Below are 17,979 nucleotides of genomic sequence, written 5' to 3'. Positions count from 1 at the left end.
ACAAGTAGTCTGGGTTATTTGACTATTCTTTCAGAAGCATAACCTGTCATGGTTCTCTTCAGCTACTGAACGGACACACTGGGTTAGCATCAACGTCAGCATAACAAATGCAGTAGCGTAAAAATTAATATTTAAAACATGAATATGTTTGGGATCAGTCAACTAAATGGCTGATGGACCCTCAGTGTGAAATCCTTTTTCTCTCTCTTGGCACACAATTTATTTGTGATTATTATATATTAAGACAGCTTCTGTCATACATTTTTATGCATGACAGATTATTACGGCAACAATTTGGACAAAAGAGCACTTGCAGGTCATCACTAGCCGACACATTGTGATTGAAGGACACCCAATGGGAGTCCAGATAGAGATTATTATATATATATAGATTTATATCTATATATACATGATGCTTTTCTGATGCTGACAGCCCAACTGAGCTGGGTGTTTCGTCATGCAGTGAATACTGTATGCACCGAGTGAAAGCACCGAGGAGAGGAGGTTTGGGCCCTATGATTTAATAAGCCATTAGACGTGGTCAGTGACCTGCTAAGACAGCTTCAGTGATGTTGTCTTTCATCAATCTCGCCGGCCCGCTTTTTAAAACCATCATTTTAACACTATTACTTTCTCTAAATGTCTTACATTGCCAAGGGGGCTAAGTCAAGGATTTAACATTAGATTTTTTTTATTTCCTTGGTTATATTATGTCCTCATCATATAAGAATGTATTATTGTATTTTATGTGGTGAGGGGGGGGGGATGTCAAACACAAACATTTCTAATGTCAGTGGGCAGAACATTAGAGCTGATTAACCCTAACCTGGCCCTGGGCGGTTGAAACGGCCTCCAGCCAACGCTAATGTCAAAGGTGGAGAGATTATTTTGGATTACATTTCAGCGGCTATTTACCTATCTGATATAGGTCCTGTCTCTGGGGTGCAATGTTAGGATTCACTTTGTTGCATAACAAATAACCTAGAACGTACACCCAACATTTTGTCTTTGTATTTATATTTGTGTTTTTATTTTATTATTAATTTATTATTTTTTATTTTGTGTCCATCTTAATTCATTATGCCGTTTAATTCTGTGCATTTCTAATATATAATAATTATCTAATAATAATATCATCACTACGTCTCCATATTTTCCATTTTAAAGAATTCCTTAAAGGTTTTCAGAAGGTTACAATGAAGTCTGATATTATATATGGAAACGGAGAAACATATAATTTAATTGAATGTGAGACAAGATCGAAGAGAATGATTTAAAATGCGGTTTGAAACATTTTGAAATTATTTTTTTCAAATTGCTTTTGACAGCTGAACAATGAAAATCAATGCATTGTAGTCAGCCTGATGGATTGCCTTTCAATACTGTTGCTTTTTCTCCGGAGAATTCTTTCAGTATAAGGGGTAGCCATGCAATGAAATGTGGCTTATGATGCTTAACGTGGCACGCCAGCCACAGAGTAGGGGGCTTAAGAAGAGACAAAAAGACAAATCCCAAATCCCAATGGCAAATTGAGTAGACAAGCAGGTTCGGGGAGTTAAGACATGCTACAATGCTACATGCTAAAATGTATAGCCACATCGATTAATTAAAGGGCTTTCATACACCACATGTACTCTACTTTAATAAATAATGGCCCTTTGTCTGACAACATGACTGTAGTCAATAACCTACACGTTTTAAATAGATACTGTACGTGATTGATTTGTAATTGGTAAGGGTTGGGTTAAATGTCTTCTTGTCTCTCGGTCTGCACCACAGTTTTTTTCCTTCCATGTTGCCGTTGGGCAGCTCGAGAATTATCCCCACCATCCTCTCCGTTTGAATTATTCCTATTTTTTCCGTGAACATTAACGCTACACACGTTACGTCCTGCGCACACAGCGGTCGTCCCTGTGGTGAAGCGACGGTCGGTTACTGATCGTACATCGGCCTCGTGGGCTGGTGTGTACCAGCTACGGCTCCTGATCACCAAGGAGGCTGGGCGGGGGCGGGGGCGGGAGTGGGGGTGGGGGGCGGAAGGGGGGCGGGGGGGGGATTGAATTTGCTGCAGCCTGATCTAATCTAGAGCCGTGCTGGAAGATTAGCCCTACCGGTGTGGCGCCCCCCTTGTTGACAGAGGCTTCGCGGGGGTCGTGGAAACGAGGCGACCAGATAAGCAAGTTGCTCTGATCAATGTCACCTGCGGTGGCCTGGGGTCGGAACCAAGAATACCACCAGAAAATATATATTGGCAATTCACAGTGTGATCGACGACTGGGCCCCGGGCCCTTCCTGGGAGTTCATTCCATTCGCGGTGGCCCCTGGGGGATCTGCTGGTTATTTTTCTCTTTTTGTACATATATTAAAACCTCCCTGCCCCCCCGCCGCCGGATTACCTCTCTACAGTGGGGAGAGACCGTGGGGCTTGGCCTTCCACATGCGGCCAACGGTGAAGAAAGAGAGAGAGAGAGAGAGAGAGAGAGAGAGAGAGAGAGAGAGAGAGAGAGAGAAAGAGAGGGAGCAAGAGAGGGAGCGATTCTGGAGTCGTTTATTTCAAAATGATGTATTATCCGTATCATGGAAAGCGATGACCCGACTGTAATGTGAGAAAGTAGTCCCTTTATCAGTGGGATCACATGCCGAGTGGATTGGGTTCCCCATGTTCAGCCCTGCCGTCGAGGGGGGAGGGGGGGGGGGGGGGAGCCAGAGCGCGCGGGTGACCCTGACTGTAGATATTAATCAGGGTATGGTGTTAGACAGCTGCCACCCGGGGAGCGTTACAGCTCCATGGTGTCAAATCCCTTCAAATGAGCACAGAAGGAGGGAGATAGCGTCTCCTAGCATCACACTGCGTCGCCGCCGCCGCCGCCGCCGCCGCGGTGTACAGCGTGACGTTCGTTTGATGGCAGGTGACCTTGACGGGCGATATGTAAATCTGCACTACTTTATACGTGCTGCTCTGCGACAAAGAGGCCGCTCTGCTGCCTACGGCCCCGAGACAGGACTCTAGCCGATTCACGTCAGGTGGCAACCACAGCGGCAACACAAATCCCAGCGCTAGCTGACAACATTGTGAGGGATACCACTGGGAGAGCCAGCGTGTAGTGGTGGTGTTTGGAGCCGGCGTTGGGAATGAATAAAGTCTTCCAAAACACTGACACAGACAGTCGAACAAGAAAGTTGGATGCTGCTGCCATGGGCTAGACAATTAAGTTGAGCTTTTATCACTGAGTATTGATCAATAGCAGATACGGATGGATAGAGTCTGGACTTAATTGCGTTCTCTTTTTTTTTCCAGTCCCTTCAGAATGCATCTTATTTTATTCATCTCAGGTAGACGCAGGTTTTATAATTGCCTCATCTATTCTTTACGGTTAGTACTATCATGGATAAAAGCGCCGTTACTGAATACTTAATAATAATAAAAAAAAACGCAGGTCATTTTTTCGGGAAGGGATTGTTTACTCTACGATTGTGTGTACGCCGCACAACTTTCAAACCAACAAATACGATTCCCTGGAAGAGGAGCTACTCTAGTCGGTTGGCATGAAGTGCAAAGAGATATGATCTATCACACTGGGTTCGGAGAAGCCCCGCAGACAGCACAAAAATAATAATCTCATTAAATATGAGAAGAACTCCAACTGCTTGTTGTACAAACGCAATCACCAGCAGGGGATCCTTCACGCAGGTGCTACACAACACAGCCGATACGGGACAGGAGATTAGGGAGAATAAGCCTGCCCACACCCTCTCTGGGTGCACGATATACTTATCGACCGGGTTAATTGGACTGATGTGTGGAACCTGATAATTAAAGCCTGTATGTATAATTAAAGCCTGTATTAAAGCCAGGATATGGTAGTCAAAAGCGTCTCGTCGTCAGCATGCGTCGTCGTTCCTCCGCGGCGTTGGCACGGCGCGGTGACAAAGGGGTGACGGGTTTAAAGGTGACACATCACATCGCCAGGTGTGAGTGTGATTAGCCGTTACAAGCTGTTTCGAAAAATCGGCCTCTTCTGACATCACAAGTGGGCGTGTCCACCTACGTTTGGGTGGGCGGGTAGGGCGGGTAGACTGATCCATCCAGCGCACATCTAGGTGGACACGGCCACTTGTGATGTCAGAAGAGGCCGATTTTCCAAAACGGCTTGAAACGGCTAATCACACTCACACCTGGTGGTAGAATATGTCACATTTAAACACACACAGACAGACAGACACACACAGAGACAGACAGATAGACACGCATGAACACACACAAACGTGCACAGACACACACACACACACACACACACACACAGGAACACACACACACGTGTGCAAACACACACACACACACACACACATGGGGAGACAGACGGACACACCCAGAGGGAGGTGGAGGCGTAGAATAATAAAAAAAGAGATGACTAACCTAACCCACCTGAGCTCGGCTCACAGGGATCAATGTCCTCGTCGTCGCTCGGACACTCGGCCGACGCCACCAGCAGGTCGTCGGTGGTCTGGAGGGGGGAGAGAGGGGGAGACAGAGGTGAGGAGGGGAGCTGATGGGGGAGGCGACGGGCGCGGAGCATGTGTCACATTGATTTAATTTTCTTTCAATCCTTCTGTCAGTTTCGGCCAAAATATCCTCTTTTCAGAAGATACAGTACAAACTAAAGTGTAAGGAGAGGATGGGGGGGTTTGAATCAAAAGACAAACCAAAGCGGATGGGATTGAATCAGTGAGAAATGGTGGTGGTGGTGCTGGCCAGAGGACAGCTCCGTCAACACCACCGCACCCCGCCGCGCATGAGGGCGAGGGGAGATGGGAGGGGGATCAGCTGGCCCACATTGCACTCTGGGTAATATGAGGGTTGCGGTAAAACGTTTGGATTTGATTACCGAGGCACAGTGCCGGCTAAGAGTCAAAAGACGGTGTCTTTTTCTACCGCGTCGCCGTGGTGCCCGGCTCGTCGGGGAGAACGGGGGCGGGCTGATGACGACGCCGGCGCTTCCAATGCTCTTTAAACGCGATTGCTAAAAGTCATCGCAAAAACTCGCTCTGACATTTACCACCACGAAAGCTTTAAAACCGACATAAAAATAAATACAAGCACACCGGCGCAGAGAACAGACAGCGTTTCAATGCTCATGGCTCTCATCCTGCTCCCCGACCAATACACATCCTGCACCTGCCAATCGCCTGACCGTTCCTCCGAATGAGTTAGGGTGATCAAAAACACATCAGGGGCTAGGAAAGATTAGAATGCGATGCTCGCTAATGGCCTCGCTGCAGGCTATTTGATCGAGTCCACATGATGAAAGGTCATTTCATTTAAGCCCGGCAGAACGGCCCTCGAGGGCTTGGGTTCGCATCTCCCTGTATTGTGCATGCTTAGCAGAATGCCGCTCGCAAGCTTTGTCTTTCGCATTTTTACGGCGTTGAACAACAATCACTCTTTTCCGTCTCACTCTTAGGTAATCAAATAATTTTGTGGGGGGGGGGTTGCATGGATCTCATCGTTAAAGAAGGACAAACGAGATGTGAACACAATCTGCAAAGTTAGATAACCATCGATTCGCAAAATAAAACGGCTATGTCATTTCACTTAACATCCATTTGCCGGCACATAATGCGATTCCACTGCCGCTGTAACATTGTTTCCAAATTCTGAACATGGACCCCCATATCATCTTTACATAATAGACCTGGAGATAATAGATCAACCTCATTACGCCTCTTTGTGGCGGGCGGAGGGAAGGGCACGCTCTCGCCAAATCTGTGGAGTCGGGTGAGGCCCGGGGAAGCCGTCCAAATGTAAATTTAATTTGCAGTGCATGAAGCTGATATACAGTGTCGGCCGTCCAGATGGCAGGAGAGCCAGAACCGGGACTGCCACATCCATCACTTCGGCCCTGTGATTTGTTTTTGCTGGCGGGAGATCCGAGTGCTGTGCACCGCCTGGCAGAGGTGAATCAATGGCTCTCACTCTCTCTCTCTCTTCCCACTCCCCTTTCGCTAGTGTCTTTATCTGTCTCCCCTCTTCTTTCTTCATTTCACTCCCTCTTCGTCTTCCATCCCTGCTATCTTCATCTCACACGCAGCGCACCCCCCCCCCCTCGTCAGCGAGGCTTTTAGATTTATGTGGTGATGTGGGCACGGATGTGTGCTACATGTAGGCTAACTCCCCAAAGAATAGTCACTGCTGCTGTGTGTGTGTGTGTGTGTGTGTGTGTGTGTGTGTGTGTGTGTGTGTGTGTGTGTGTGGGGGTGTGTGTGGGTGTGTGCGTATTTATTGAGTCCTTCCCCAAACTGGATTCAGGCCAAAGAAAAGCTCAGAGACAAAGCTATTAGGAATGCATGTCGAAAAGGTGAGATACAAAAAGAGAGTTACCAACCCTATAAATGCATTAACTATAAATAGACCTGCAGCGCTTGCACTCAAGAGAAATGGCATTCTTAACTGTAGATACAAAACACTTTGGTAATAGCTTGCTATCATTTCAGTGTTAGCAAAAAGGCTGGCATCAAAAGTTATTCTTATGGCCTATATCCATTCAAAACATCGAAGACATCGGAGACAATAATTTTCCCTGTGCACACAAGCACGGCCCGCTTCACGGTCAGCAGGCATACAGGTACCTTTGTTGGAGTAAACATCCAACTACCAACAGCCAGGCAGGGCTGTGTGCTGAACACAGATGTGTTTAGGAGTCAACAAGGTGCCTCAGGCCGTTAGCCGTTTCTTTGTGCTTTTGAGGATACACTGGATCATACAACGCCAAATGTTTACCGACTGAAAGACGGGGCTTGTTTGTGTACAGTTGAAACGATGAGGAAAGAGCGGATGTATGCTGGCCTTGTCCTTTAAGTTAAATGCGCTTTGTGGTTATAGTCACCCCCCCATGAAAGGCTTTCTTCATTGTTGTTATTGAGGCTTCACGGTTTAAACTATAATACCATTTGAACTGGTGGTGACATCGCGGAGAGGAGAGAATTTTTTTCCCCCTCAAGGACAAAGTACTTCAAAACAACTAGAGCTATGTGCAATAACAATTTTGCCTGTAAACTATACGGCCGTTGTAATCATTATTTGATTTATTTTCACAAAAGATGAACCCAAGGCCGCACCTGTGGGTTTAGGCGGGAGTAAATCTCCTATAGTGTTGAATGAACGCACATGTTTTGGTGGGCAGAAGTCTGCCTGCATAGATTAGAGTGTAGGCCAACACTTTGATGTGGTCATGACCTGGTTGGAATCCAATACCATTACCGATTCATGGTGTCCTCTCCGACGCCCGGCTTGGTCTTCGGCTGTGACTACTCCATGTGTTCACGTTGGAGGGGGGCTTATGAGGCAATATAACCGCTGTGATGAAACCTCTGACAGGTTGCATCAATTCGATGGCAAAATAGGCACTGAAATGCCATCAGCCGTTCTATATGGATCCAAGGTAACAATAAGCTGGTCCTGATTTTCACCTCAATGTCACGTGAACCATCCCCCCGCCTCGCACTCGGTGCTCATAGAAAGACGGTCGATGACGGGTTTACCAATCCCTCCAGATGCAATAAGTATTAAATGTACTGCCATGGTAGAGCCCGGGCTAGCTAGCATATGTAAGAGAGAGAGAGAGAGAGAGAGAGAGAGAGAGAGAGAGAGGCTCAAATCTTTGGTTAATGTGTTGCCAAAAGGCCTATGTTTTATATGGTGCCCAAACGTCCGACGATTTCTGAACAAACCTTCTTTCACGTACAAAAGACGATAAAAACCTAGTGCCACTAAATTGCCACTCTCTTTTAAGCTCCCACTGAAAGGTATAGCAGGACATCCTACGTTCAATGTCTTTCTACGTGACGCGGGAGAATACAGCTGTGTGCGCCGAAGACACACTGGATGCTGACCTTGCTTCGGGAACAAATTGAACCCTTAAGGGTTTGAACTCAACCTGACTCAGCCAATCGAGGCCCGGGAACTTCCTTAAGCACTGTCATACCGGTTTTCAATCTCCACCATTGATTTTTTTTTTCAGTGCCTTAATTAGACTTCCGAGCAAAAGCCAGGGTGTGTGCATGTGTTCTTTACAGGCCCACTCCGTCAGCAGTCCCCGGGCCGCCGTACATCACGTTATTTACAGCCTTCCTTCCACTGGCCTCCCGCCGCCACGCCACCATTAGGTGGACACGGAAGTGCTTGTGTACTTACCGCTCTCGTCTAGTACGCTTTACAAACTTATTTTTTATTTCGTAATCCGGTCGTCGCCCCCCCCCCCCCCCCCCGTGACACAAGGAGGAAGGCGTAGAGGAGAGCCGTTCTCTGGGGGGGGCAGAAGGCAGGGTTCTACGTTCTTTGATGCCGAAGACAAGTAGACACCTTCTCTGATAACCCGTCTCCAGCCGGTCTCTGAGGAGAGCCGTGAGCTTTTGTGTTCTGTGTATTTCCTCTACACTGTTTTCTCCCCCCGTCTAATTTGATGAATGCTTCCTGGCAACACAACATGTCTCTTTGGAGACAAACTGAAAGTCAGGAGGACACTGAAGGCATCTGAAGGTTCTTATCTAAAACATGCCCCTGACGTCCTTGTAATGTATTCCATAGAGACTTCGCCTTTCTGCTGTTTGCTCAATTCTCTGGCGTGTTTTTTGTCTTTTTTTTTTTTGCCTTCACCCCAAAAAGCTTTTTTTTTTTTTTCCTTCTGGCACTTTCCTTCTGTGTTTTTCAAAAACTGTGCCGCTTCAGTATGTTATTTGCTGTGAAATAGATACAATAACCTGAACAATACCAATGTTTCTGCTATGCGAACACTGGTATTGTGACATGCTGCAAAACAACACAGCGTGATGTTCAACACTCCTTTGTGTCCTCCACGATGGAACCATGCCAGGGCCTTGCCCTTGGTGCACTTGAGTTGTGGCAAACACTGTTACATTTCTGTTCAATTTGTTATTTATCAATTGTCCATTATCACAGCAACCTATCAAGTGTAGAGAAAAACCCTGTGAAATAAAGATCATTAAGAATGGCTTCCAAGAAATAACTAAATGAGAAAGTATTTTCTTTATGTCTGACTATAAAAATAATTGCTACAACTATACATACATAACAAATACAAAGGCTGATATACTTGTAGGATTAATTATATTTATAAATATAATTTCTAAAGATGATCTAAACTCCATTCCTTCAACACAAATAATATAAATGCATATTTGTACATATCTGATCATTACAAATAAAATGCATAATACATGCTGCAGAAAACTAACATGTCCAGCTCAATACCTTCCATTCAAGCAACTCGAGTATCTCCCAGAGTCTCCCCTGCACTCATAAAAATGGAGACATTTCATTCTCAGAGCTATTTTAGGATCGACAACACATAACTTATTGCAACACTTAAACCCTACACCGCTAAGCCACCAAAAATCCCCAGTCGGTGTATTTATACCTGCCTTACACATCTTTATTCGTCCACGGCGCTACGTGCCGTCATTTCACACGGTGCCATAGATTTTTGGGCCCTTAATGCAGCGCTGGCGTCCGGCCATGGACGAGAGCTGCACTCTAATTAGGCAGGGCTGGTTGACGGAGGCTTTAGCACTGCAGCAACAACAGATCATTAGGGTCGCGGTGAGAAACGGGCTGACAGTGGGGTAGCAGACTCGACTGGCTAGATCACAGCAACAACATACAGAGGGCTATATATATGTATTGATCCTAGGATCTTGATCCTGTTCTGAGTCTGATCTGAACGCACCTGATAGAGAGGTGTTTAAAATTCTCAATTACAGTTTCAGTTGATTCTTTTTGGGGCCTAGTTTTAAACACAATGATTAAAAGGCTAAATAGAGATAGAAATGCCCCCCCCCCAATTCATCCTCTCCCATCTCATGTATCCATTTGCTCGGGGCGGCATCGCTCGGGGCGCCCGCCACTGCTAGCATCTCCGAACCGCGCCGCTGCGATGACATCCAAGTGTCTGACTTGGATGTCACGCCGCGCAAGTAGGTCGATGTTGATGAATAATTTAGCCCCAGATGCTCAACAGATTCCATCAGAATAACGAAGGCGCGCGGGCCTACAAGTCAGGGAGACTAGCTTAGCGTAATACCTCGGCGCTCGCCCACACTCTCTTCCCATTACCGCTCTGTGTAGCTGTCAGCACCGTGCACTCACAGACCCCGTGAGTTTGGTTTTGAGCGGCGGGAGGGAGCGGGGAGGGAGGAGGAGGAGGGAGGGAGGGGAGGGCGAAAACAGCCTTATCACCAGCATCGCCTGGAGATGGAACAAAAGGTGATATATTTGTATAATGGGCATCATGTTCCAAGACTCAAAGACGCTCCCAGGGACTTCGAGGATTAGGCGAGTACAACCGCCGCAGTCGCGCTGTCACCGCGAGAGGACAATTTGCTCGTGGTCCTCCGAGGGAGTCGAACAGTTTGACAGCGGGGGGGGGGGGGGGCCGGGTCAGAGCCCGGCGGGGCCCCCGGAGGCTCGGGGGCCCCCCCGGCTGCTGGAGGGGACGGCGCCGCCTCGCGCTCAACGGAAATATTACTCATAACAGTGGAGGCTTTTATTACACCGCGCGGTGGTTGTGGTGACAACCACAGAGGAGGATACGTGGGGGCGGTAAGGCCGTGGTAAAGTCGTTTGGAAAACATTGCACTAACCCTGCGCTAATATTGCACTGTGCGACAATGGGGCACCGTCATTCCCATTAAGAGACTTATCTGTGGGGGCGCCTTCCCGGTTTAATTTGTCACACTACAATTCACGCTCACAATGCAAAGCATAAAAGTAAGCGATTTGCCTGTTTATAAAAGCACAAAATTATTCATGGCTGTAGTGCAGCTGATGCGTTAAACTATTTAAATGCAATAATTCATTTTTCTTTTTCACCCGGCCACCCGGGTGTATGTACACCCCCGCCCCCCCCCCCCCCCCCCTCCCTCCCTCCTCTCCACCAGAAATTCCCAATATCATGTGAGCAGAATACATTGCATTGCGACAAATAGAATTAGCTCCCTCGTCGAAATATATTAACTTTTAATATCAGGGGATAGCGCCGGTGGTTCCCGGTTCTGTGCTGCGATCCCCCACGTCCCCACTGCCTATCTAATGTCATGAATAATAATCTGATCATGATGAGAAAAGAAAGAAAGATATACATTACCTTCCTCTTTGAGAACCCTAGGACATGCTTTTCAGAAAAATAGAATGGCTCGTATTCCTTCTTAACGGACAGAGCACTCTTATTTGGAAATAATGCCAGCTACATATTTTGTGTTTTCCTCTGTTGTGCGCAGCTGGTTAACTTGAGAGGCCTTATGGCAGGTTGTTTAGTTTGTCAACCAGTAGAGAGGGAGAGGGAGAGCGAGAGAGAGAGAGAGAGAGAGAGAGAGAGAGAAAGAAAAAGAGAGAGAGAGAGAGAGAGAGAGAGAGAAAGAAAAAGAGAGAGAGAGAGCGAGAGAGAAAGAGAGAGCGAGAGAGACTTATTTAAAATGGAGCAGCTGTTGCTGTTCGCACTAAACCGCGGGGCTGTGCGGCATCACAGCTTCATTAAAAAAAGAATGGTCTCGGGCACTCACAGCCCCCACACCGTCTCCTCCTGCCATACATCTCCTGTCCTCCGGGCCCGTGTCAGTGCGACCCGAGACACTCTTTAACGAGACGCCGGAAGGCGGAACCCGTCGCGCGCACGCGGTGGCAGTCTCGCGGCCCGCTCCGGACGCAGTGAGGGAGGTAAACCCTGCTCCCCGTCTCTTTCGGAGAGCGACTATTAGCGCGGCACTCGACGCGGCACTGGACCGCCGCGGCGAGAACCTCGCTCGGTCGGTTTGCACACACCGAGGAGTGTGACTCGTCTGCTGAAGCCCATTTATGAAGGTGAAAGACGCCCCCGGAAAGCGCCTCGCAGGGAAAGCGTCATCTTGGAAGAGGCAGGTTGCGAACACATGTCATTACCATGTAATTGTTACCGAGACAAACGATCTAAGGATCTAACAGGTGGGGTTCAGTCAAGGTAACGTAACGCTTAACACTAACACGCGCGATTGCGCGCAAGAGTACAAATTAAATGGCAGCGACACTGAGGAAATACTAGCCAAACTTACCCGAGCGACAGCTATTATAGTACTGTACGAGTGTGTCGAAGTGTGTCGTAATTTGGGTATCAAATGAATAAGTTAACAAATGAATAAATGAACAGATTTATTCATGCATAGGATTTGAATACGTTATGTTAAGAATACACTGCACAGAGCACCTCCACCCATTGCGCATTCTTCTTCATCTTTTCAAGACCGGAATAGATTGTTTAAAGTATTTACTCGAGTTTGGCGATATACATAAAAAAAAAAAAAAAAACGTGTTGGGACACATCCGAACGATACGTGCACGTCAACGCGCGGGACGATTCGGCTGGCGGTGTGGCGGGCCTAATTAAAGGGCTGTGCAGGTACTTGTAAAACACGGGGAATCGGGGCGGAACGATATGTGGAGAAGCATGCTGAGGGCGTACGCACGGGGAGGGGGTGTGGGGGTGTGGGTGGGGGTTACGGGTAAATAAACGAAGTACACATGCCCACGTCCTCGTTAGATATCCTCCCTCTCGCGGGACGCGTGTGCCTGTCGCCACGGGCGCCATCCCTTTAATGTGGGCAGCTTCAAGGCCGCTTTGTAGACACTGTTACTCCTCTTCCACGCTCACTTCCAGTCGTCCGCGCCGCTCGCGCACACACACCCGCCCGCGCACACCCCCTGGCCGCCGAGGGCCTCCCGTACGGCGGTTGCGGACTCGTGGAGCCGCGTGTCTTCCCCCGTCGGCGGCTGCGTCGCATCGTCGCGCGTTTGCCGGCGAGTCGCGAGGGGAGGGCAGGAAGATGAAGGCGTGGCAGGCCGTCCGTCGGCCCTCTGAGCGCCGCGGGGCCCGACGCCGTCGTGTGGCTTCAGAGCCGCCCCCGCCCCCCCCTCCAGAGGGGTGTGAAAGGTAAACACACCGCCGCACCGAGGCTAATAAAGGAGATATTGTGGAGGTCCTCCACTGCGACCGGCACGCCGTCGCCCGAGACAAATAAACTATGTGAGGGCGAACACAAGTCCTCAGGGCGCTACGCCGCGCTGCGCATTACCCCCGCCCCCGCTGCCGTGGAACCAAGAGGCAGACAGTACGGAGAGGCAGATAAACTCCCCCCCCCCCATCCCCTGTTATCTGTGTGATCCTCGTTGTTCTAATTGAACGCAGACTTAATAATATATGATATTGTTGAATCTGTCAAACACAGTTAAACACCGCGTCTGCTATTATCGGGGGCGACAAACAACCCTCCGTCTATCTCCCACGCACTCGGTCATTTCATTCTTTCTTTTTTTTTTCTCTGGCCCTCTAATTTCCTTGCTTTTTCTCTCCAGTATATTTAAGCCCCCTGCTTTCTCACACGTCCTTATCTGTGGTTTCACACTTAGTAATGAAATGCGGATAAATGAAATCTGTCTGCATTAACGCATTCTCCCCTCCTATGGATAGCCCTGGGTTTCCTTTGCAATCTGAAATGGAATCTGAAGCTCGGAGCGTATCTGTTGCTGGCCTGGGTAGTAATCTGGCCCAAGAGCATAGAAGTAGCCCAGGATGAATGTGATACACTTATAAGAAGCAGAAGCAGCCACAATGCAAAGGGAATAACAATTACCATGGTATTGCCCCCGTCATCAGCCGGATCCCTCTCCTAATGCTAAGGTACACACAACGGGGCTACAAGCTAAAGACGTGTCGCTCTGCACACTCTCATGTCGGGTTTTTTTCTCCAAGTTTATCTGAACTACTCTTTTTTGCAATACTGTGTGCGTGTGTCTTTGCAATCCTTCCGAACAAGCTTTCCGTGAACATGCACACGCGTCCCTTTTTTGTTGTTGCCTTCAGTGTGCGTGCTCTGGGAACGCGAGGAGCGGGAGGAAAAGAGAAGACGGATTATGCCTTGCCACAAATCACTGTCCCCGTGACTTTACCTGTGCCTTGACATGTAGCTCCCAGTCCTTCATCCGATGACAGCAACAAATTTGTCATCCTAATATAGATGGCAGCTCAGGACGAGATGAATGTACTCAGGGCCCCCGGTTCCCATCCCATGCGCAACGCTTGCAAAAACATGACACAAGGAGAGTGGGGGCGGTCGGGGGGGGGGGGGAGAGAGCAGCTTTGTCCTAGAACAGCAGACCAGGTCGTCTGTGGCTGCCACGGAACATCACCATAATCAGATTCCTGCCCTCTAGGGCCGCGCCGTTCACATCACTAAATCTGTGAACTGTAGCACAAACGTGAACGGAATGTTGTCTCTACAAACCCCTGAATATGGATGTGTATATTTTACTGTGTAGGTAGTCGTCACTCTGAACATTTGCATTCAAAGTGACGTACGCTGATGTCACTGAGGAGCAGGTCGGGGTGAGGCATGAGGACCCCTGCAGGTTATCCCTGGGGATTGAACCCAAACAACCCGGCCGCTACACTCTTACAACAACCTCAAGATGGTGTCCCAGTGCCACCTTAACAGGCTGCTAGTCGGGGCGGTGCTGAAAGGACCCGTCCTAATCGCCTCTAAAACTGCCAACAACGTGATATTAGTGACTCTGTCACTGGAATAGCAGAAAACGGAGCATCTTCTGTGCCGCTGTAATCTCGACAAACGGTACAAGAACCAGCTGGCTCGAAACCACTGTTTACAACCACTCTGGGATTCAACACTACTTCAGCAAATGGGCGCACAAGACAGAAAGCAATTCGCCCCAAAAAACGGCCGTTTAGAAATTCATGAAATATATAAAGCCCATGATGTCATTCATGCCAAGGTGGAGGGCAGTGTGATGTGGCGTGGAGGGCTGTGTGTCCACGGCGTGGCCCATGAAGGGCACTTCTCATACCGGCCCCAGATGAGGCCGAGATGATGGATTTGGTCGGTCGCTGGGAGTGAGCGGCCCCCCAGGCCCTCCTGCCGCAGGTCTGCCACGTTTCTTCCAGTGCCATCTGTCAGCACTAGGTGGGCATGGCCCGTGACCAGGCCCTGGCCCGCACACTCCTGGCCTGGGTCGCGGCCCAGCTACGGCAGCCCCCACAACTCATCCCAGTGGGCAGGGACGGAGGCCATTAGGACACACGGTGCGTCAACACACAGACATTCTCCTCCCGTCTAACCTGCCCTCTCTGTCATCGGCTAATATGGGGTCGTTGCTGGCTTAATTCTGTGCTAGTGCCTGGGGCATGCGGGGGAGGGAAACAGACTTTTGTGTTTCGAGAGATTGTGTTAAAGCTAGTCGGTAAAAGTTGGCTGTGAAAGTAAACAACCACTACAACTATTATTACTACAACTGCCACAGCAGAGGAAGATCCAATTATATCCTGCCAAGAGTTTCCCACTGGCTTCTAATGTATCAAGCCTCTGTCAGGTTAAACATGCGGGATGAGGCAAGGTTGATAAGACCCGAGAGAACTCATGTCTATATGAGCGTCGCCCCTGTTCATGTGACTCCGCCGAGATTGGCTTTTCTTTGTGTGTTTCCGTAGCAACCCCTCCGTTTGCTATGAATGTGTCTGTCTTTGTTCTAATTGGTGAGCCCACAGAGCTGAGGAAATGATTAAAAAAGTACGTCTGCTTTCCATCTCACAATTAGGTCTGGCCAGAACTTGAAGAGAATCGTTTCACTTGGTTAGGAATGTGACAAGAAACTCCCATTAGAACTAATCTAAATCGCAGATTAGCAAAAAGGGAAAACAGATATAATGAAGCAATTCAGCAATTCACCATTTTGCCGTTTTCAACCCAGGCAAAGGGAATACAACATTCTTTGTGAAGGTAATCATGTATAGAAAATAGATAGGAAGGTCTTAATATACAGAAATAGACCTTACAGTATGCCCGCACTGTCACTTAATACAAATACCTTCAATCAAATGAAAAAACAATGCACTGCAAAGTAACAGCAGGGAAACATACACAAAGCTAGCTTATTTTTATTCACATACCAAGATAAGTGAATTAATGATTCTGAATGATGTGTTTTACTTCAGACAAATTGTTTTCTTTCTTCGAAGCAGCTAATGAAACTGCTGTTGTGCACACCTGTCTGTATATCATATGCAACAAAGAGGAAACTGCCTCTTAGACACACAACCTTATTTGATCTTTTTTTTCTCCAGAAAGGAAATGCAGAACATAGCAGAGGGTGTTTAACATCCATCGTGAACAATTTTCCAGAATTATTCTTTTCATTCAGGCTCCCTGAATGAAACGGAAGGATTCTCAACCTTATTATAGACTTGGGATTTGTGAACCCCAGAGTGATTCCCTCAATGGGCAAACATTATGAAGAAGTTCAGCCTAATGCTTAATTGCATTTTTCTTTCGCCACACGTGCACCTCTTTTTCCCTGGGGTCCTCCTGCCCTTGTGTAACTCAACGGTGTGTAACCGTCCTGCTTGATACTATAGCCAATACACGTGCAGGGCTGGAGGATTTCTCTGTGGACGGAGCCTATGGCCGACGGCTGCCCCACACCATAAGCACTGGGAGGATTTATTTACACTGTGTGAGCTGGCTGGGGTTTGATAATCAGCAGTGCAGGTGTGGATCGATCACTGTCTGGAGCTGGCGATGGCTTGCCCAGATAGCCGGTTCTTTTTGTTCCACGCACGCCAGCAGCTCCGGAGGAGACAATCACTCAAGCTTGGGTGGTTTGGATGAAGCATCATTTGGTATCATATTCAATCTCATTCTCCTAGTGTTTGAGAACTCCTACGGACATAAAACTGGGGATAGTAGCCGTTGTTCTGAGGTGTTCTTTCACAGACGTTTAAGTTTGTTTCATTCCTCATTAAAATGGGATGATAGGGTTATTGCCATCCCTTGCTATTGTGAACAATATTGGATAATATTTTTGTGATATTGGTAACGTTAGAATGATTTCATTATAGGGATATAACATAATTTCCATTACGGTTAATGTGACGTTAACATATTGATGTCTCAATTGGGTATTGAGATGAACAAAAGCTTTGCAATCTATTGAATAACCTAAAATACTGTGATTCCAGCAGTTGATTCATTTGATTGAAATCAGGCATATTATCAAGGTGCCGTGTTTCCTTGGTATAATGCCTCATAGGATACTTTTCCTACTTCACATCAATTGTCATTGTAGCCTGCCACTATCAAAATATCTAACGATTCCTGCCACAACCCCAGTCATTACCTGTTTATGCTTTGTGTGGTGGGCGTAATGTATGTCACCTGTGGTCATTAGTCATTCTGATCACTTGAGTTCCATGTATTTTAGTTCCTTAGTTCCTGCATGTTTGTTGCTTCCTTGTTTGTTTCTGTCTGCTTGTTTTCATGCAGCACAGCTTCCTCTCGCCCACCAAGTCCCATCTCTGCCTGTGGGGTAACTTCCCTGCGCAAGCCCTGACAACAACGGCTATAATGTGCTTCTCTGACCTAAGCAGAAGTGCATTACTATGTCCTCAACTTGGGGCACAAAACTAAACCTAACGCAGGTGAGACAAGAGCGATTGGGACTGGAAACAAATCAGTCTGGGAAAACGAGACACACCCCATACTGTGTACAATTGTCCCATTGGTTGTGAAGGTAGAGGGGAGTGCATTAGGGTTTAATTGGATGCGACCAGGCACTGCTACAGGGAGCTGACACTTCATTAAGGCATGGCAGTCAGACCAATATAGCCAGTGATCACCCTGAATGAAAGCAGGGGATGCAAGCTTAACCAACAACAAAAGGGAAGACTGTGGACTCGAAAGGGCAGAACGCCTAAAGTCTATCTCAGAGAAGTCTGGAACAAGCCAAGTGTTCACTACCAATTCCGACACGTATTACCTAGCCTCGTGTTGTGTCGAGAGCTGAATGTCATGACACTGAGGCAACCTAATCACTGCTTATTAACAATTTCGCTGATTAATATTTTTTCCCCTCTAGATGAGGGAAATGTG

The 17,979-nt window shown here is 47.7% G+C and overlaps 1 protein-coding gene across 3 annotated transcripts in view; it reads right to left on the bottom strand.

Moving 5' to 3' along the window:
• The window catches only part of nrxn1a (neurexin 1a), a gene marked incomplete at its 5' end in the record, with an annotated part of 227,275 nt that overhangs the window by 8,581 nt on the left and 200,715 nt on the right, over nt 1-17,979 (bottom strand). For all 3 annotated transcript variants that reach the window (XM_084470078.1, XM_084470079.1, XM_084470077.1), the window contains one exon: nt 4,418-4,505. In XM_084470078.1, coding sequence (XP_084326204.1) covers nt 4,418-4,505 — 88 coding nt within the window. The remainder of the gene's footprint in view (nt 1-4,417; nt 4,506-17,979) is intronic.

The sequence above is a fragment of the Micromesistius poutassou genome, assembly GCF_964030765.1.
Source record: "Micromesistius poutassou genome assembly, chromosome: 7".
In the NCBI taxonomy this organism is placed as follows: Eukaryota; Metazoa; Chordata; class Actinopteri; order Gadiformes; family Gadidae; genus Micromesistius; species Micromesistius poutassou.
Note: the sequence above shows the minus strand (reverse complement) of the source record. Positions and strands in the feature narration are given on the sequence as shown.